The sequence below is a fragment of the Mesoplodon bidens genome, assembly GCF_964165515.1.
Source record: "Mesoplodon bidens genome assembly, chromosome: 6".
Classification (NCBI taxonomy): Eukaryota; Metazoa; Chordata; class Mammalia; order Artiodactyla; family Ziphiidae; genus Mesoplodon; species Mesoplodon bidens.
The window spans coordinates 35,487,632-35,509,897 of record NC_138162.1 but is presented as its reverse complement, the minus strand read 5'-3'; the positions used below and the strand labels follow the sequence as shown (position 1 = coordinate 35,509,897).

Sequence of the window (22,266 nt, the reverse complement as noted above, 5' to 3'; positions counted from 1 at the left end):
TCTGTACCTCCACTTCCTACAGCTCAAATATTTATTGTCATCTCCCATGTAAATGTACCAACTAATAGGTCCAGAAGCTGGGATGTAAGTTGGGCTGAAGACACAGCAGAAGCAAAGCAAATTTTGTATTGTGCTCCTGGTACCCCGTAAGGCCTCTTCTCTGCCCCACTAGTCCTTATTCTCTACGGGAAGTTTGCTGCATTCAGGCCAGCCCATCCTCCCTCTGTCTAGGACTGTCTTTAGAATGTGTCCCTTGTCTATATCCTTACCCATGGACTGTGTTCCTCAACCTTCTAGAAACTTTGCACAAGAGGTTCAAAACCTGTTTTCCTTCCCTCCTCTCTGTTTGGAAGAGCAGACAGAAGGAAGCCAGGGAGCAGTTTCACTATCCCAGCCAATCACACCTAGATAAGCTGCATCCAGAGTGCCTCCACCTGAAAAATCATGCTCCGCCCTCTTACCCCAACAGAATCCCACTCCTTTCCAGCCTCCTAGCTCTCATTCCAGCTCAACAACTTGCCCATTTCCACTTCCAGCTTCCCTCCTGGCTTCACAATGCCACCTAACATACTCGCCTTCCACAATCCCCAGTCCTGCCAACACATGACACCAAGCACGACTAATTAGTGCTCACAACAGCTTTAATTATAACTACTTTTTGAGTGCCTACCATGTGCTAAGCACTCTCCTAATCACTTTACAAGCACTTTATTTAATCCTCAAAACACCACCGCTAGGAGTTAGGGACCATCATGATTCTCATTTTACAGAAAGGAAAACTGAGGCACCGGGAGGTCAACGCCTGCTCAGGGTCACAACTGCGTCACTCTGGCGGGACTTTCAACCCGCATTAGCTGTCTGCTTCGCAGGATCCCAGCCACTTCCCGGCCGTCACTACCGCACTAAAATGCTGTGTCACGCTGGAGCAGCAGGTTCCCCGTTAACGTGAAAAAAACAGGAAGGAGGGAAGAGAAGAGAACCTTCGCGATAAACTCCGGAAAGGAGGCGGAGGTGCACACGCAGAAACACTTCCTGGTGATCGTTACTCAGCATTTTGTGGGGTTCGCGGGGCTGGCGGGCAGGGGTGCGACAGGACTTTCGGAGGGATCGTAGGTGGCCTCGAGCCTGGGCGCGTCCGATTAAGGCCTGGCTGGCCCCTTCCCAGGTGACCCTGTAGCTCTGGGAGTGGCCTCCGCCCGCCATGCAGAGTGCAGGCGCCCTTTACGTCACGCATCCCCACTCCCAGGTGGGGTACAGGTGGGAGGTGCCGAAGGTCTCCAGCCCAGAGGACTCCCAGGAGCTCCGCCCCACGCCCGCCCCAGCCCTGCCCCTCCGGCCCCGCCCCTGCCGGCGGTCTCGACCCATGCCGGCCGCATCCGGGAGGCGGGGCGTAGCCCAGACGCCTTGGCGGGCCCGGGAGGCCCCAGCGGGCGCGCCCCCGCCACACTTACGCGCGCGGGCGCGCGCGCCCCGCCCACCGTTGCTATAAAGGGAAACCGGGCTGCACGCTCTCCAAGCTTCGTCCGGCGCCTTGGATCCACTTCCGTATATTCCGGTGTAAGGTCGCTAGTCAGACCCCAGCAGCCAAGATGGTGAAGCAGATTGAGAGCAAGGTAAGCGTTCCGGGGCTGGCCAGGGCGCGGCGCGCAGCCCCGGCAGGTGGGGTAGGCGGTGGGCCGGAGGTGGGCAGGCCGCCCCTTCGCATCCCTGGAGGAAGGGGACGCGGCGACTCGGCCTGGGACTGCGAGAAGCCCGGGCCTGGGCGCTCCCGGGGCGGTGGAGCGTGCCCTGGAGGGCTAGGTCCGGGTAACCTATGCGCCCGGGGGATGCACGCGCGTGGGGAGCGCCCTGGAGTCCTCCATTGAAACTCCGCCCCCTCCCCACCCCAGCCGGGAAACCGCGATTGGGTAAAGGATGGAGGGAGTCTGCCTTTGGCCCCCATTTGTATCCGGACACGGGCCCGTGCAAGGAGGTGGAGGGCTCCTTGGAGAAAGCCGGGGCTTGCTGGCTGCCACTCTCTCCCCGGGGAGCGGCGTGATCCACCCGCGCTGGGTGCAGTGAGCTCCCTGGGGAGTGGATCTAGGCCGGACACCCCCGGCTGCCTCCAGCACTGCCCGGCCGCAGAGCTGACGCGTGCTGCATCCGCGCAAAGGGAGCGATTCCGGGCTGGAGACACCCCCCGAACCCCTTCGCTTGTACAAGTGCGGCCCTAGGGCCCCAGGTGGCGTCAAGGAGGTGAAGTCCGGGCCGCGCCCTCGGGACTCCTCCTCCTGCGGCGCAGGGCGTGTTTCCGGCAGCTCTGGCTTTGGAATGACTCAGTCCCCAAGTCTGGGCCCAGGGACCTTCACTGCCCTACCCATTTGTGATTCACCCACGGTGAATTTCGTGGTCGGTGGGTTTCGCTGGAGCCAGGAGTGCCCCTGAGAGCGGCCGCGCCCCGCTGTGTGCTCGTCGGCTTTCGGGTACCCAGACGGCTGTTCTGTCCTTTTAGTGAATGCCCAAGACAAAAAGTGTTCCATGTCGAGAGTTATTGCAAACTTAATACCCTCCTGCTTGGAAAACTCAGAGCCTAACTGTCTGGTGTACTGTGGCCCCTCAAGAAGTGGATGTTAAATGCAGAGGCACAAAACTGAGTGGGAGAAAACTGATGTTGCTCAAACAGTGGGACGAAACCGTTTACCCTGCGATGCCGCCCACCCCAGTAAAGCAGGGGAAAGGCGGGTGACCCGACCTGGTTTAGGTGCTGGGGTTAGCTTTGGAAATGGAAGTTTGTCTGTTAATGGTTCCTTATCTTTTTGTTCCTTTTACAACCAGAAAACATAAAGATCGTTGTAGAAAGTTTGGGAAGAGAGATCTGCTATTTCCTAGCCACAAAATAGTTGAGGTTGTTTTTATTTCTGAGCTGTGTGTTTGTCGTCTAATTTAGGCTGAACACTTTCCGTGTAATTAGAAACTTTTTGTAATCATTTCAATATCTGAAGACATTGCTGGACATTTGGGCAGTTTTCCACGCTTCAGTGAATGTTTCTGTTCATAAGGCTTTATACAGAGTTCAGGTTAGGGTCTTGAGTGCAGGGTCAAGGGATGTGAACCTTTTATGACTTACTAACAACCTTTTCATTGGTTGAAAAGAGAGTGCCTTGGGCTTCCCTAGTGGCGCAGTGGTTGAGAATCCGCCTGCCAGTGCAGGAGACACAGGTTCGAGCCCTGGTCCGGGAAGATCCCACATGCCACAGAGCAACTAAGCTTGTGTGCCACAACTACTGAGCCTGTGCTGTAGAGCCCACGAACCACAACTACTGAGCCCGCATGCCACAACTACTGAAGCCCGTGCGCCTAGAGCCCATGCTCTGCAACAAGAGAAGCCACCATAGTGAGAAGCCTGTGTACCACAACGAAAAGGAGCCCCAGCTCGCCGCAACTAGAGAGAAGCCCGTGTGCAGCAACGAAGAGCCAACGCAGCCCAAAATAAATAAATTTATTTAAAAAAAAAAAGAAAAGAAAAGAGAGAGCCTTAATATTGAGTTTTTTCCACACATTTTTATTCAGTGTCTACTGAGTGACAACAGTCTATGAGGGGAGGAGCGGGTGGTCTTCTGCGGAGTCTGGTGACCTCATCAGTAGAACATCTGAAAACCTATGAAAGGAGTGAGAAATCTTTGGTTTATATGAATTTGTCTCAGAATCCAAACACTACAAGCCTAAAATTGGTTCCTGGAGCACATTTCAGTCTTTCCCTATTTTAGTTCTCATAACTGTGGCACCTTCCTCCCCTCATCAATACCAAGAGGTACAAGGGTGACAGGAAATTCATTACCCAGAAAAACACTATGGCCTGAGGCCCAAAGCCCCTGATAATCAGTTGATCTTCAAAACTATGATCCAGAGTCAATCAAAAGCTAAGCTAATGTTTCTTATAAATATTGAGTACACTTTAGCTTTTCATCCTGATGGACATCGTGCCATGGGCCATCCAAGACAACTCTGAGGTTTTGGTAGTTTAGAGCCACTGGGATCCATTTCAGCTCCAAGTGGGTTAATGGACTATAAAAGTGAGGAGGAAGAAATAAAGTTTTTTGAAGAATGGCCACTACTATTTCTTTTCTTCTTCTTTTTTAAATAGTATTTTGTTCTTTTTTTTTTTTTTTTTTTTGTGTGTGTGTGTTACGCGGGCGTCTCACTGCCGTGGCCTCTCCTGTTGCGGGGCACAGGCTCCGGACGCTCAGGCCCAGTGGCCATGGCTCACGGGCCCAGCCGCTCCACGGCACGTGGGATCCTCCCGGACCGGGGCACAAACCCGTGTCCCCAGCATCGGCAGGCGGACTCTCAACCACTGTGCCACCAGGGAAGCCCCAGCAGGTTCTTAGTCATCAGTTTTATACACATCAGTGTATACATGTCAATTCCAATCGCCCAATTCAGCAGACCACCATCCCCACCCCCCTGCGGTTTTCCCCCATTGGTGTCCATACATTTGTTCTCTACATCTGTGTCTGAACTGCCCTGCAAACCGGTTCATCTGTACCATTTTTCTAGGTTCCACATACATGTGCTAATACACGATATTTGTTTTTCTCTTTCTGACTTACTTCACTCAGTATGACAGTCTCTAGATCCATCCACGTCTCAACAAATGACTCAATTTCATTCCTTTTTATGGCTGAGTAATATTCCATTGTATATATGTACCACACCTTCTTTACCCATTCGTCTGTCGATGGGCATTTAGGTTGCTTCCATGACCTGGCTATTGTAAATAGTGCTGCAGTGAACAATGGGGTGCATGTGTCTTTTTGAATTATGGTTTTCTCTGGGTGTATGCCCAAGTAGTGGGATTGCTGGATCATATGGTAATTCTATTTTTAGTTTCTTAGGAACCTCCATACTGTTCTCCATAGTGGCTGTATCAGTTTACATTCCCACCAACAGTGCAAGGGGTTTCCTTTTCTCCACACCCTCTCCAGCATTTGTTGTTTGTAGATTTTCTGATGAAGCCCATTCTAACCTGTGTGAGGTGATACCTCATTGTAGTTTTGATTTCCATTTCTCTAATAATTAGTGATGTTGAGCAGCTTTTCATGTGCTTCTTGGCCATCTGTATGTCTTCTTTGGAGAAATGTCTATTTAGGTCTTTTGCCCATTTTTGGATTGGGTTGTTTGTTTCTTTAATATTGAGCTGCATGAGCTGTTTATATATTTTGGAGATTAATCCTTTGTCCGTTGATTCGTTTGCAAATACTTTCTCCCATTCTGAGGGTTGTCTTTTCGTCTTGTTTATGGTTTCCTTTGCTGTGCAAAAGCTTTTAAGTTTCATTAGGTCCCGTTTGTTGATTTTTGTTTTTATTCCCATTACTCTAGGAAGTGGATCAAAAAAGATCTTGCTGTGATTTATGTCAAAGAGTGTTCTTCCTATGTTTTCCTTTAAGAGTTTTATAGTGTCCAGTCTTACATTTAGGTCTCGAATCCATTTTGAGTTTATTTTTGTGTATGGTGTTAGGGAGTGTTCTAATTTCCTTCTTTTACATGTAGCTGTCCAGTTTTCCCAGCACCACGTATGGAAGAGACTGTCTTTTCTCCATTGTATATCCTTGCCTCCTTTGTCATAGATTAGTTGACATAGGTGCGTGGGTTTATCTCTGGGCTTTCTATCTTGTTCCATTGATTTATGTTTCTGTTTTTGTGCCACTACCATATTGTCTTGATTACTGTAGCTTTGTAGTATAGTTTGAAGTCAGGGAGTCTGATTCCTTCAGCTCCGTTTTTTTCCCTCAAGACTGCTTTGGCTATTCGGGGTCTTTTGTGTCTCCATACAAATTTTAAGATTTTTTGTTCTAGTTCTATAAAAAAATGCCATTGGTAATTTGATAGGGATTGCATTGAATCTGTAGATTGCTTTGGGCAGTATCGTCATTTTCACAATGTTGATTCTTCCAATCCAAGAACATGGTATATCTCTCCATCTTTTGGTATCATCCTTAATTTTTTCCATCAGTGTCTTATAGTTTTCTGCATACAGGTCTTCTGTCTCCTTAGGCAGGTTTATTCCTAGGTATTTTATTCTTTTTGTTGCAATGGTAAATGGGAGTGTTTCCTTAATTTCTCTTTTACATTTTTCATCATTAGTGTATAGGAATGCAAGGGATTTCTGGGCATTAATTTTGTATCCTGCAACTTTACCAAATTCATTAATTAGCTCTAGTAGTTTTCTGGTGGCATTTTTAGAATTCTCTATATATAGTATCATGTCATCTGCAAACAGTGACAGTTTTACTTCTTCTTTTCCAATTTGTATTCATTTCTTTTTCTTCTCTGGTTGCTGTGGCTAGGACTTCCAAAACTATGTTGAATAATAGTGGTGAGAGTGGACATCCTTGTCTTGTTCCTGATCTTAGAGGAAATGCTTTCAGTTTTTCACCATTGAGAATGATGTTTGCTGGGGGTTTGTCATATATGGCCTTTATTATGTTGAGGTAGGTTCCCACTCTGCCCACATTCTGGAGAGTTTTTATCATAAATGGGTGTTGAATTTTGTCAAAAGCTTTTTCTGCATCTATTGAGATGATCATATGGTTTTTCTCCTTCAATTTGTTAATATGGTGTATCACATTGATTGATTTACGTATATTGAAGAATCCTTGCATCCCTGGGATAAATCTCACTTGATCATGGTGTATGATCCTTTTAACGTGTTGTTGGATTCTGTTTGCTAGTATTTTGTTGAGGATTTTTGCATCTATATTCATCAGTGATACTGGTCTGTAATTTTCTTTTTTTGTAGTATCTTTGTCTGGTTTTGGTATCAGGGTGATGATGGCCTCATAGAATGAGTTTGAGAGTGTTCCTTCCTCTGCAGTTTTTTGGAAGAGTATGAGAAGGATGGGTGTTAGCTCTTCTCTAAATGTTTGATAGAATTCACCCGTGAAGCCATCTGGTCCTGGACTTTTGTTTGTTGGAAGATATTTAATCAGAGTTTCAATTTCATTACTTATGATTGGTCTGTTCATATTTTCTATTTCTTCCTCGTTCAGTCTTGGAAGCTTATACCTTTCTAAGAATTTGTCCATTTCTTCCAGGTTGTCCATTATATTGGCATAGAGTTGCTTGTAGTAGTCTTTTAGGATGCTTTGTATTTCTGCAGTGTCTGTTGTAACTTCTCCTTTTTCGTTTCTAATTTTATTGAATTGAGTCCTCTCCCTCTTTTTCTTGATGAGTCTGGCTAATGATTTATCAATTTTGTTTAACTTCTCAAAGAACCAGCTTTTAGTTTTATCAATCTTTGCTATTGTTTTCTTTGTTTCTATTTCATTTATTTCTGCTCTGATCTTTATGATTTCTTTCCTTCTGCTAACTTTGGGTTTTGTTTGTTCTTTCTCTAGTTCCTTCAGGTGTAAGGTTAGATTGTTTATTTGAGATTTTTCTTGTTTCTTTAGGTAGGCTTGTATAGCTATAAACTTCCCTCTTAGAACTGCTGTTGCTGCATCCCATAGGTTTTGGATCTTCGTGTTTTCATTGTCATTTGTCTCTAGGTATTTTTTGATTTCCTCTTTGATTTCTTCAGTGATCTCTTGGTTATTTAGTAACATAGTGTTTAGCCTCCATGTGTTTGTGTTTTTTACGTTTTTTCCCCCTGTAATTCATTTCTAATCTCATAGTGTTGTGGTCAGAAAAGTTGCTTGATATGATTTCAATTTTCTTAAATTTACTGAGTCTTGATTTGTGACCCAAGATGTGATCTATCCTGGAGAATGTTCCATGCACACTTGAAAGTGTAATCTGCTGTTTTTGGATGAAATGTCCTATAAATATCAGTTAAATCTATCTGGTCTACTGTGTCATTTAAAGCTTCTGTTTCCTTATTTATTTTCATTTTGGATTATCAGTCCATTGGTGTAAGTGAGGTGTTAAAGTCCCCCACTATTATTGTGTTAATGTCGATTTCCTGTTTTATGGCTGTTAGCAGTTGCCTTATGTATTGAGGTGCTCCTATGTTGGGTGCATATATATTTATAATTGTTATATCTTTTTGGATTGATCCCTTGATCATTGTGTAGTGTCCTTCCTTGTCTCTTGTAACATTCTTTATTTTAAAGTCTATTTTATCTGATATGAGTATTGCTACTCCAGCTTTCTTTTGATTTCCATTTGCATGGAATATCTTTTTCCATCCCCTCATTTTCAGTCTCTATGTGTCCCTAGGTCTGAAGTGGGTCTCTTGTAGACAGCATATATATGGTTCTTGTTTTTGTATCCATTCAGCAGGCCTGTGTCTTTTGGTTGGAGCATTTAATCCATTCACATTTAAGGTAATTATCGATATATATGTTCCTATGACCATTTTCTTAATTGTTTTGGGTTTGTTTTTGTAGGTCCTTTTCTTCTCCTGTGTTTCCCATTTAGAGAAGTTCCTTTAGCATTTGTTGTAGAGCTGGTTTGGTGGTGCTGAATTCTCTTAGCTTTTGCTTGTCTGTAAAGCTTTTGATTTCTCCATTGAATCTGAATGAGATCCTTGCCCGGTAGAGTAATCTTGGTTGTAGGTTCTTCCCTTTCATCACTTTAAGTATATCATGCCACTCCCTTCTGGCTAGTAGAGTTTCTGCTGACAAATCAGCTGTTAACCTTATGGGAGTTCCCTTGTATGTTATTTATCATTTTTCCCTTGCTGCTTTCAATAAGTTTTCCTTGTCTTTACTTTTTGCCAATTTGATTACTATGTGTCTCAGCATGTTTCTCCTTGGGTTTATCCTGTATGGGACTTGCTGCACTTCCTGGACTTGGGTAGCTATTTCCTTTCCCATGTTAGGGAAGTTTTTGACTATAATCTCTTCAGATATTTTCTCTGGTCCTTTCTCTCTCTCTTCTCCTTCTGGGACCCCTATAATGCAAATGTTGTTGTGTTTAATGTTGTCCCAGAGGTCTCTTAGGCTGTCTTCATTTCTTTAGATTCTTTTTTCTATATTCTGTTCTGCAGCAGTGAATTCCACCTTTCTGTCTTTCAGTTCACTTATCTGTTCTTCTGCCTCAGTTATTCTGCTAATGATTACTTCTAGTGTATTTTTCATTTCAGTTATTGTATTGTTCATCTCTGTTTGTTTGTTCTTTAATTTGTCTAGGTCTTTGTTAAACATTTCTTGCATCTTCTCCATCTTTGCCTCCATTCTTTTTCCAAGGTCCTGTATCATCTTCACTATCTTCATTCTGAATTCTTTTTCTGGAAGGTTGCCTATCTCCACTTCATTTAGTTGTTTTTCTGGGGTTTTATCTTTTTCCTTCATCTGGTACATAGCCCTCTTCCTTTTCATCTTGTCTATCTTTCTGCAAATGTGGTTTTTGTTCCACAGGCTGCAGGATTGTTATTCATTTTATATATACATATTTTTAATTTATTTATTAGTTTTGTCTGTTGGGTCTTTGTTGCTGTGCGCAGGCTTTCTCTAGTTGTGGCGAGCAGTGGCTACTCTTCGTTGCGGTGTGCAGGCTTCTCATTGCAGTGGCTTCTCTTGTTGCAGAGCATGGGCTCTAGGCACACGGGCTTCAGTAGTTGTGGCACTTGGGCTCAGTAGTTGTGGCTTGCGGGCTCTAGAGTGCCAGCTCAGTAGTTGTGGTGCGTGGGCTTATTTGCTCCTTGGCATGTGGGATCTTCCTGGACCAGGGCTTGAACCCATGTACCCTACATTGGCAGGCGGATTCTTAACCACTGCGCCACCAGGGAAGTTCCTGCTGCCTTTTCTTGAACTCCCAACTTTAACAGACAGGCACTTTGCTAAATGCTTTACAAACCACTCTTATGCCAGTTGATTACCTTCGGAATGGGTGTGTTTAGGAAAAGAGATGCTAGATGCTGCTCTTATTTATCTGCCCCAAATACATTGTTTTCAGAATGTTTGTGTTAGTGATGGGGACCTTTATCAATCCTCACTGCTAGTTTCTGGGAGCTAGAAATTATGGTTTGCTTCTTAGTCAGATAGTAGTGAATCATTTTCACACTGATGTCTGTTTTAGGCAAACTTTAGTAACCAGAGAATAGAACTTGTCATGAAGTCTTACATATACCTGGCTCTGTGACTCATGTTCAGTGAAGCCAAAAGTTATTGCTGAAAAATATTCTAGGTTGAGAGTAACCTCACCAGTATTTACTGAGGGCCAACCATGTTCACAAAACCATGTATTCATCTGACCAGACATTGTCAATCTTTATTTCCCTGTCTTACCTGGATCTTGCAGTAAAGAATGGCTGGTTTGACCTAAAAAAAAAATCACATTAGGGAAGGCTTTGAAGGAAATTCATCTGGAAAAAATCGGTGATGGTTTGGGAAAATAATATCTGTACTTCTTACTGTGTGCACCCTCCACTACACACACACACCTCCTCACACCCAAAGGTGTGGTGTGTTTATTTGTATGCAGGTTTGTACCTGCATAACTGAAAAGGGTACAGAAGTCATGACCTACCATTCCAGGAAACACCATTTGTGAATTGTTTTCCCCGATAAACATGAGGCAGAAATTAGAAATCTAGAGAAGTAACTTGAGAGGAATTCACTTTAGTTTTTTTTTTTTTTCTTTGTTAACGGTGCTTTATTTACTTTCTTCTTTACTTGGACCAAATTTGATCTGATTCTTAGCTTTCAAAGGAGGGGGGCGGTGGTGTTGGTTTTTAATTAAACCAATGTGACTGGCATAATTTTCCCCTTGAAGAAAACCGAGACTTCAGATATAGATGTTTGTGTTTTGATTTCTCTTCATGGCCTTGGTTTTGGTCAGCACCAGCTGACTGTGGTTAAAAAAGAGTCGCCCCTTGTTAACTAGAAGGTTAGGTTGCTAGGGTTACAGTATCAAAACCATTGGTAAATTATTCAGGGAGGTTGGTGGTAAGGGATTTCTTGATCATTTCTACTAGTGGAATTTTATTCAACAAGCATTGCTTACGGAAAATAACAAAGAAAATTCCCTTCATAAGAGACTAAAACTTTTTCATTTGGTCAACAATGAAGGCAGAAATCAATGATAGTATGTATGATCTCAATTCTGGAAACTCCACTAAAAAGAGTATAAGGACATATGCTTAATGTCAACAGTGAGTGTAAGGATGTGGAGAAGGTTCTTTTCCTTGATATTTATTTTTTTGACCTTTTGGATGTTCTACCATAGACAATATTAGCTTAATCAAAAAGTTTTAGGTTTTAAAATAACTTGTGGTGTTTTAGTTGCAAGATTCTGTGCCTTTGTGACTTATTCAATTGAAGTGTGATTCCTTGGATCAATCAATGAGCATTTAGTGAATGTCTACCATATATTATACCTAGATTTGATGTGGAAACTTTTTTTTTATAAATTTTATGTTTTTTTTTTTTTTTTGGCTGCGTTGTGTCTTCATTGCTGCTCGCAGGCTTTCTCGTTGTGGCAAGTGGGGGCTACTCTTCCTTGCGGTGTGCGGGCTTCTTATTGCAGTGGTTTCTCTTGTTGCAGAGCATGGGCTCTAGGCACATGGGCTTCAGTAGTTGTGGCATGCAGGCTCAGTAGTTGTGGCGCACAGGCTTAGTTGCTCCACAGCATGTGGGATCTTCCCAGACTGGGGCTCAAACCTGTGTCCCCTGCATTGGCAGGTGGATTCTTAACCACTGCGCCACCAGGGAAGTCCAGATGTGGAAACATTTTTAATACAAATCTTTTTTTTTTTTGCGGTACGTGGGCCTCTCACTGTTGTGGCCTCTCCCATTGCGGAGCACAGGCTCCGGACGCGCAGGCTCAGAGGCCATGGCTCACGGGCCTAGCCGCTCCACAGCATGTGGGATCTTCCTGGACCGGGGCACAAACCCATGTCCCCTGCATCGGCAGGCGGACTCTCAACCACTGTGCCACCAGGGAAGTCCAGATGTGGAAACATTTTTAATACAAATGTCTATTTTCCTTTCATTTACTTAGTTTGGTGGTGGATTAACCAATTAATATTTTATATTTATGAAGACATGAATATTGATACACTGTATATATCATACTTGTTTCATCTTATCAAATAACATTATACATTAGTAGGATTTCTTCAGTTTATTTGCTTTGTTTTCCATTTTTTATTAAAAAAAATAGGCCCTGAAAGCAGGACCTCCAAATTGTTTTGTGTCGCATTTTATCAGGGCTTTTGGAAATAAACGTAACTTAACATCTGCTTTTCTCTTTCCCTTAGTATGCTTTTCAGGAAGCCTTGAACAGTGCAGGAGAGAAACTCGTAGTAGTCGACTTCTCAGCCACGTGGTGTGGGCCTTGCAAAATGATCAAACCTTTCTTTCATGTAAGTATTTATTAGCCAACTTCTGCTTTTGTAAACTGTTTGTGTGGTGGGGGTTGGTGGTCACACAGCTAGGAAAGAAGGACAGTTAGAGGTTTTGTTGTTGTTGGATCTTTGGTCTAAAAATCATAACAATTTAGGTTTGACACATACAGCCTATTGCAGACAACTTTCAGAAGTTCATTTGGTTGGCTTAAGTGGTTTTGTTTTTCTTCACAATGAAACATGGGACCTATTTGAAGTTCAGGAATCAGAGTTGATGTTTCAAATTATTTTATACCAAAAGGAGAGTTTGATTCAGGGAGAATGTCTTTTATGCTTACCTGTCCCTAAATATTTGGATCTTTAGTCCCTACTTTTAAGTTTCCATTTAAGAAGCTTGAGTGTGTTGGCTGCCATTTACCCACTGCTAAATCTTTGTGGATTTTTTTTTTTTTTCTAATTTTCTAGTCTCTCTCTGAGAAGTATTCCAACGTAGTGTTCCTCGAAGTAGATGTGGATGACTGTCAGGTACGTGGCTGGAAATTTGGAATAATGTTGAGCTTTTTGCATTGGCCTTTTTCTCTGAATTACACATTGCTTGTTCTCATATATAAGTAAAACAAACACTAGAATTACAACCCTAGTTAAAAAGTTTATTTCAGAAGAACGAGTAAGTGTGCCAATTATGAGCTTAATCCTAGATGTCAGGAGCTAAGTACATCACATCCTAAAATAAAATGGTTAAGGCATCCGTTACCCATCTTTACTAGTCACCTGTCTTTCTAAAAGCCCAAGTAATCTACCTAACATTCTGAGATGCTCAACAATCAGAAATTGAAGCGACCAAACGCCAAGATGCCTGATAGAGAGCCGAGAGAAGAATTGGGGGGAACATTTCAAGATTGGTTTAATTTAACAAATGCTTGTTTAGCACTTTGGACCAGGCGCACTGTTCTTTGTGCGTTAACAAGTATGGATTCATTTAATCCTTTGTCCTGTCATCATGCCCAGGTTGACCATGGAGTTACAGGTAGTAAGTAGCAGAGCAGGGATTTAAATGTGTGTGGGCAGGTTTGCTTAGCCCCAGCAGGGCAGGAGTGGGTTAGGGTATGAAGTGGCAACAGAGGTGCTAGACCTGGCTTCTAGTCCTGGCCCAGTGACTTCTGCTTTAGGCTCATTCTCGTATCCCTTGAGCCTTGGTTCTTCTATGACCAGATCTTAATACCTGCCCCCACCAACCTTGTAAGGTTGATTATTCATTGAGCAAACATGGAAATCCTGCTAAAGGTCCAGAAGGGTCTATAAAAAGAGTGGGGTGGGGAACGTAGGGCAGTATTTTCTAAGCCTGTGGGCACCTCCCAGTACCACATGGCTTATTCCCAGCACCTTTCTCATCTTTCTTTCTTGCCGGACAAGCTCCTTGACTTAAGCTTCACATCCTCTCCAGGAATTCTCCTCTAGTTACTCCCTTGTACGCCCAGGCTAGGTTAGTTCCCTTCCTCTGTGTCCCCCTGGTGTCCTCTGCCCGCTTTTTCCTGGATTGATGGTTGTCCAGTGGGAGGATCGTGTCCCTTATTAGCTCTGTGGGTTTGGTGAAGTTATCTGTTCTGTGCCTCAGGTTGAGCCTCTGTTAAATGGCAGTGTTAATCCAGCATCATAAGGCACTTGTCAGGATCATGAGAGATAAGACCTGTGAAGTGCTTAGAGCAGTGCCTGGCACATGATAAGCATTCAGTAAGCTTAGCTATTACTATAATGATCTTTGTGTCTGTCCTGCATTAGTCTGTCAGTTTCTTGGGATCAGGGACCCTGTCTTATTCGCCTTTGTTTCCTCTTTATCAGCACACCTGTCTGACCTGTGGTAGGTGAAGAATGAATGAATTGGTATGGTTGTCAACTAAAGTTATTCTGATGTGCCCTGGGTTTTTGTTTTTGGTTTTTTTTTTTTTCCACAGTACGCAGGCCTCTCACTGTTGTGGCCCCTCCCGTTGCGGAGCACAGGCTCCGTGGCCATGGCTCACGGGCCCAGCCACTCCACGGCACATAGGATCTTCCCGGATCAGGGCACGAACCTGTGTCCCCTGCATTGGCAGGCGGACTCTCAACCACTGCACCACCAGGGAAGCCCTGGGTTTTTGTTTTAGGTAAGAGTAGACAGCATGTGTTTGTGAAAAAACTCTTGCTCCCTATTTTAACCTAACTTATTTTTTAAAATCTCGTCACCTTAGCCAGGTGAAAATGGCACCTGGAAGGGACTAAAGAAACTGGTACTGACCCTATCAGACAGCGAGTGAATACATTTTTATTTGGAAGTACTAACATATGCTAGATCCTGCACTAAGCCCTCTGCCTACATTGTATCATTTCATCCAGGCAGTGACCATGAGAACTATTTTTATCAGCATCCCCCTAAACAGATAATGGGACTGCAACACAGAAGGGTAAAAGGTCGATTGAGGGCTTCCCTAGTGGCACAGTGGTTGAGAGTCCGCCTGCCGATGCAGGGGACACGGGTTCATGCCCCGGTCCGGGAGGATCCCACATGCTGCAGAGCGGCTGGGCCCATGAGCCATGGCCGCTGAGCCTGCGCGTCCAGAGCCTGTGCTCCGCAACGGGAGAGGCCACAACAGTGAGAGGCCCGCGTACTGCAAAAACAAAAAACAACAAAAAAAAAAAGGTCGCTTGAGGCAGAGCCTGTGGATTTGGCCCCTGTACGGTGCTGGGCCCAGGACCAATGCTTTCTGCCTCAATCCAAAACCTTTGGGAAGTAGGTGTGCAGAGCAGGCCCAGACTTCAATATGACAGCCCCTCCTTTAGATGTGGTTGTCATCCTCATCATCACCTTGAAAGTATGTAGACCTCTAGACCTTGAAGTGACCTCCTCATAAGTTGGGGACCTTTCACTTTGAGCAACATATGATTTTGTGTGTGTGTGTTTTAATACTCTTAATGACAACTTTTACACCATCTAAATAGCATTATCAACCTTTTGCAGCATTAAAAATTGAATTCCAGGGGCTTCCCCGGTGGCGCAGTGGTTGAGAGTCCGCCTGCCAATGCAGGGGACACGGGTTCGTGCCCCGGTCCAGGAAGATCCCACGTGCCGCGGAGCGGCTCGGCCCGTGAGCCATGGCCGCTGGGCCTGCGCATCCGGAGCCTGTGCTCCACAGCGGGAGAGGCCACAACAGTGAGAGGCCTGCGTACCGCAAAAAAACAAACAAACAAAAAAAAATTGAATTCCAGAACCCTTTGGTCACCCCATACACATAGCAATAGTCTGTCAGTTCCTACTTACCTGGCCATTCAGCAGAGTTAGCAGGGCAGGTGATTCAAACAAAAAGGAGTTCATTATCAATCCATGAGTTGTTTTTCCCCCATGGAATTTATGAATTATATGAGTGGATCTTCTTTTTGTTGCTTTGGAACGCTGTAGGTAAAACCATCCCCTGATTTTGGCTCGAAAAGCATCAGATGAGGGATAAAAATGACATCAATTCATTATTTTGAGTATTAGATCATATCATTAAATAGATGGAATATCTTAGGACTGAACTTGTTCTTATATTTTTTATGCAGATAATTCCTGTCCATGCAGACTCAGGGTACTTAATGTTTATAGTATCTTTGGGGCAAATAGCACCTAGTTTTAATAGAAAAATCTCTAAACACTTGGGCTGGAAGAGATTATCTTTTAGGTGTAATAGATTCAAATGGACAGTTAGGAGGCATGGACATATAATGTGGTACACACACACAACAACTCTGTATGCATAGCGAAGTGCGAATACTACTTTTGAAAATGATAGACTGACCTTATTTCCTTAACAGCAGACTCTACTCCCACCTCTACAGAGTATGATACTTATAAGATCAAAAGAAACAAAGTAACTTAGGCCTGATAGTTTTGCAACCTTTTAGGATGCCATGTGTTTCCATTATGATGACAACAGCCAGGAATGAGTTAATAACAGGTGACAACAGCAGATTTAAAGTTATTTTGGCTGTACAGAGTGCTGAACTAGAAACCAATGAAACAAAAGTTTATAAGGTAAAATGTAGCCTCGTTACACTTACTAATAAAAACTAATAAAAATCTGAGATGGGCCAAAACTATAGGGATGGAGAACAGATTGGGCGGGGTGGGGGCTAAGGGGGAGTGTTTGACCACAGAGAAGCTACTGAGGAAGTTTTATGGGAATGAGGGAAGTGTTCTGCATCCTGATTATGGCAATGTTTATATGACTACACAAGTTCCAGATTGTTTATTTTTTAAAAAATGGCAGGACCTGGGTCTGTCATTAGAGAGTGGCTAGCTTTCTGTTTTTAAATGAGGGAAGTGATAAACTTGAGATCAAGAATGTTTTTAAAACCTCAAAGGTAACTACTAAACTGTGCATGCCTTTCAAATCACTACAGGAATGGGCAAATTGGTCCATAGAACAAGTAATAGAAAACTAAAGAAAAAAAAAAAACAGGAACAGAGGCAGTAGAGATCAAATATTAGTTATAGAACTACTAACCTTTGCTGAGGTCCATAAAAGATTTTAATAGATGGGTATACTGTCTTGCAGGATGTTGACTCGGTATTATTAAAATGCTAGTTAGTACTCTTAGATTCATCCAACATTTTCGGGAAATTGATCATGACGTTCTGAAATAATGTAGTCAGGAAACTCCTGGAAAGTATTTTAAAAAACTAATTAGGAGGGAAGTCATAGAGGATGGGAAAGGGCAGGCCCCATAAAGTACATTAGCAGCAATAATTAAAACAGTGTGGTCTTGTAACCAGAGTAGGTATGTAGCTCCATGGACCAGACTAAAAAGTCCAAAAAAGTAGAATCAAATCTATTAAACCATGTATTAACAATTAACCATTTGGGGTTAAGATGTTGCATCTCTACCTCATTCTTTACCCCCAGATACAATCTAGAAGAAATCCAAACATAAAAATTCTAGAAAATACTGAACACGTAGAAGAGAGATACACTGTCAAGCACATTAACTGCCCCATTTCTTATATTCTTAAGAATTTGATTAACTGTTTTTCTCTGTGGCCGTTGCAGAAATGGGCCTGAACAGTTCACTCACCGAACTGGAGTCTCTTTCTAAATCCAATAAAGCACAGGCTTTCAGTGACTGGCGTAGGGAAGGGCAGATGGATCCTGTTACATGAAAAGTCTTAAACTGGATGTCAAAAATCATGATACATACTGATACACTGACACATTCAAATTAGGAGGTGGTTTAATCATGTGTATCCAGAGCCTTTAAAGTGAATATTTTCATTACCTTAGCAATGCTTACTTTCTTGGGTGGGGATGGACCCATAGTGTAGAGATGCTTAGGCAAAATCTGAGCCTTTTACATATCGACCAGCAGATGCGTTAAAATGATCCATCCATACAGTGACAGCTTTCGGACCATAAAAGGTGAGATTATACTTATCTAAATAATTAAAATTGAAAATGATCTTCTTAAACCGAGCAACTTTAAGGTTTTTTGCCGTGGGACGCATCTGAACTTATTCACAAGAATGTGCATAACCTAAAAGCCCAGTGTGGTGGATTCAATTATGGTACAGAATCCTGCGTCACCTTTAAAAAAAAATCACTTTCATACCCAATGAGAGAGAATTCTTAATGCTTTAACTAAAAATTTACCATGTAAAGACTTGACTGCAATTTTTTTTAATTTATTTATTTTTGGCTGTGCTGGGTCTTTGTTGCTGTGCGTGGGCTTTCTCTAGTTGCAGTGAGCAGGGGCTACTCTTCTTTGTGGTGCGCGGGCTTCTCGTTGCTGTGGTTTCTCTTGTTGCGGAGCATGGGCTCTAGAGCACAGGCTCAGTAGTTGTGGTGCACGGGCTTAGTTGCTCCACGGCATGTGGGATCTTTCCGGACCAGGGCTCGAACCCGAGTCCCCTGCATTGGCAGGTGGATTCTTAACCACTGTGCCAGCAGGGAAGCCCTTGACTGCAATTTTAAGACATAAAATGTATGAACATGACTTAAAAAACACTTCAAGTCTTTCTCAAAGCATTGACACCACTTCTGAGCATTTATCTTGTTTCTAGTTTTTTGTCTTATTTTATTGTAAGTTAGGCAGTTGTACCAATGCAGGAATGCTAAGCTCTGCCTAGGAGAGGTATAAGGCATCCAGAATCTGAGAACAGCAATTAGACTATCATTTCCATTGATTGGGACCCTGTATTTTCTGCTGATAAAGCTTTGGGATTAGCTTTTTCATCTAAAGGTTGTGATCAGTGTTGTGATGTTGGTGTGCTCGAGCAAGGAGGTGAGCTCAAGGTCCTTGTACTCCTTCTTCCTTACTTATCTCCAGGTCCTGTTTTGCATGCTTTCATATGTGATGCGGGTCAGTTGCACCCCCTGTATGTTGCTATGATTAGAAGTGGTGGAAAGGGTGGCTCACACTTTCCAGACCACTGCCCTCCCACTGTGGGTATTATAAAAACAAAACTGACACCTACCTCTTTTGAGGCTTCTGCCCGCTGCCTGCATGAAAGATGGTATCCAACTGGCTGCTTACAAGTGTCAGAAAGAGACTGCACTGAACTGCTGCTCTCCAAGTGCTGGGAGGGGCCGGCCCCGTGTTCCCAAATATTCAAGCAATTCAGAGATTTTTTTTTTAAGCGTTTACATGAACCAAGTAACATATCTAGACCAGCTTCAGCCCCCTAGACAACCAGTTTCCAACCTTTTAGCTAAACCAGTCCTTCTACCCTTCTAACTTGTCTTCTTCTGGTTTCCCGATTACTCATCCTCAAGGTCCAGAACCTTGACATGTGCAGCTCATCGTCTTCCTGTCAACTCTCCACCCCATTTTCCATCCTGGATTCTCATACTACAAGGGAATTTCTGGAATTGTACATTGGTACAATTAAAATGTTATGATCTTCATTTGGATGGTCTTATCACAGGTTCCTGGTAATTTCCTCATGGCTGTTGCTTTCAGTGAGTACTTAGTGCCTGGAATGTAGTAGACATTCAGTACATACTAGCCATTTTATTGCAGCCATTACTGCCCTTGTGCTTTTTGTTGCCCATCATTTAAAGAAAAAGTAAAGGTTATCTGGAAACAGCAGTGTCCACCACCCTTCCTGCCCAAACTGGCAACAGGACACATGCAATTTCATAAAGACATAAAACCACACTTTTCTTCCCGTCAGAGGAACAGGTGGTTAGGCTGGTGTGCTACCATGACTGGTGGCTCAATCTAGGAACCACTCCTTTTTTTGCGGGGGGGCCATGCAGCCTGGCATATGGGATCTTAGTTCCCCAACCAGGGATCGAACCCACGCCCCCTGCAGTGGAAGCTCGAAGTCTTAACCACTGGACTGCCAGGGAAGTGCTAGGACCACTCCATTTTTAATTCCCATGCCCCTTACTCCCGAATCCCCAACTGGAAGTCACCACAGTGTTTTTAGCTGACCTTCCTTCCTTTCCTGTGAAAGTTCTTTGGTTTCCGTGGTCTGCTTCTCGGAGTTCTGCCTCCATGGTTGGTGTCCTCCACAGCTTTTGCTGCTCAGTTAGGGCTGTGTGGTTCTTTCTTCACTTCTCTCCTGATCCTCTTTGCAGTGCCAAGCTGATGTACTTGATCCCTAATGTACCTGTTCACTTGAAACTCTTGTCCAAACCAAACCATTTTCATGGCATTCCCCCCGCCCCAAACCTGGTGTGAACAAGGTGTTGACAGGTAGGGGTTATAAAACAATAACCGAAAAACCAGTGTGGAGCTGTCCCTGTCGATCACCATGACTTTATTCTTGAACAGGTCCTTTGTATAAGTTGTTCCTCTCCCTAACTCTAAACTCTCGCCTATATGATCATCATCTATGTACCTCACTCCAGTACAACTGGGAGTAATTCGATTAAACAATTTGAGTCACTGTATAGTATCTGATTCTAGTATCTCTCAACGACGAAAGTACATATTCATTAGAATTGTAATTGAGAATATAACCAATTTGGCTTTTGTGCTGCCACTGTAGTCCTTGTTTAAGCATATAAAAATTGGCACAAAGTCCTAATGCTGAGTTCTGGGTACATAACAGGAAAAAGAATCTGGTTCTAGATCACGGGTACCAGGGCTCAACACTCCTCATGGTCTTATTTTTATCTTCTTTCTATATCTCCCTTCTCCCCAGGATGTTGCTTCAGAGTGTGAAGTCAAATGCATGCCAACCTTCCAGTTTTTTAAAAAGGGACAGAAGGTAGGTACATCTGACCTGGAAGACAACCAGCTGGGTAATAGGAAAGCATGGTGTATAAAAGAAGAAACAGAAGTGACTTACCCTTCACATGGGAAGCACATCCCCATTTTTTCCTTTTAAGAATATTTAAATATGTCATTCTTCATTAAGTACATAATGTGACATCTCATTGATAATTGATCTTTGCTAAAACTAAAATCACAGGGATTTGGTGATTAATCCCTGTGATTGGTGCTTCATATTTATATCACAGTGCATTTATCTTTGTTCAGAGGTATTTGTGTAAAAAAAACTGAATCTTGACTTTTGAGGGGTTTTTGTTTTTGTTTTTAACTTTAAAAAACTGGGTGTTATCCATGGATGTAAATTTTAAATAAGCTTGTACTTCCTCTCCTCCCCAGGCCCATTCTGTGGTCCTATCTGATATACAAAATAGGGATGCAATGCTACTTCTAATGGCAATTCAATATTCTCTCAACAGGTGGGTGAATTTTCTGGAGCTAATAAGGAAAAACTTGAAGCCACCATTAATGAATTAATCTAATCATGTTTTCTGAAGACATGACCAGCCTTTGGCTGTTTAAAACTTGTAATTTTTTTTATTTACAAAAAGGAAGGATCAAGTGTGAAGACTATATACCTAACTGCCATCTGATAAGTGACAATAAAATATTAACTGTACCCTTTTTAAAACTGTCTGGTGTCTTTGCATAGTTTTCAAAATAAATGAAAACTGGCCATTTGATGATATGTAATGTCCTAGTTATTTTCATATGTTCTTGATCACTTTTTTTTTTTAACCTTGTAGGCCACTGATGATTGAAGATTTTTCATGTACTTCTAGGAAATCTTGTTGGAGGCAATGCACAGATAATAGAGTAATATGTTAAAATTCTGTTATTATTTTTGACCTTATGCACAGAGAAAGTATTTTTTGTTCTAGCAAGCAGATCTCCTATGCTCTCTGAATGGTCCTCATGACCAAAATTGATGTCTGCCCATGAAGGAATTGTTTATCTCTGGTTTCAGATTCCTGTCCCAAAGGTTACAGTGAGGTGCCAATTTTGCTAATGGTAAAGGAGTTCTGTTATCTGTTAGGAATTCTTCATAGGTGGCTCACAAGGGAGTTCCCACAAACATTACTGTGGGAATTTGATTCTCTCAAGTATCTAAGAAACTGGTTTTATAGGCCAGATAGACTTTCCAACCTAAGCAGTAAAGAGTGTGGACATTACTGTTAATTTCATTCAAAGAACATTGTTTCTTGTGTTCTAGACCCAAAGGGCTGGAGGAATGCTTGCAGAAATAGTTTCTAAATTTGTACAGTAAAAAATCAGAATTAAATCATATGCCCCTCACCATCCTAATATTAATTTAATCTTTGCAACAATCCTATGAAGTAGGCACTGTAATCCCCACTTCCCAGTGAGGAAACTGGCAAAGAGGTTAAGTAATATCCCCAGCATCACATTAGTCAGTGGAGGATACGTGAGTCAAACCAAGTGAGTCTGGAGCCTGAGTGCATGCTCAACTATTACACTGCTGCTCAGTGTAACAATGTAATAACTAGGTAAAATGATGGGCCCTTAGCTGGGTTTCTTTCCTCATCTGAAAATCAGGATACTGAACTTAGATGAACTTTCAAAATATTAATTGAATGCTTATTATGTACCAGGCACTGTGCTAGGCTAGGGATATAGCTGTGAATAGGACACCCTTCTCATAGAGCTTACATTCTAGAAAGGGAGGCAAACTAATGAATAACAGACTGTGG

At 42.9% G+C, this 22,266-nt stretch overlaps 1 protein-coding gene across 1 annotated transcript; it reads left to right on the top strand.

The window, feature by feature from the left end:
• Positions 1-1,463: 1,463 nt before the first annotated feature.
• TXN (thioredoxin) lies at positions 1,464-21,242 on the top strand. The gene is made up of 5 exons (XM_081238444.1): positions 1,464-1,613; positions 12,182-12,286; positions 12,734-12,793; positions 20,427-20,492; positions 20,974-21,242. The coding sequence occupies exons 1-5, from the start codon at positions 1,590-1,592 to the stop codon at positions 21,034-21,036; spliced, it is 318 nt and encodes a 105-aa protein (XP_081094570.1). The 5' UTR covers positions 1,464-1,589; the 3' UTR covers positions 21,037-21,242.
• Positions 21,243-22,266: the final 1,024 nt, after the last annotated feature.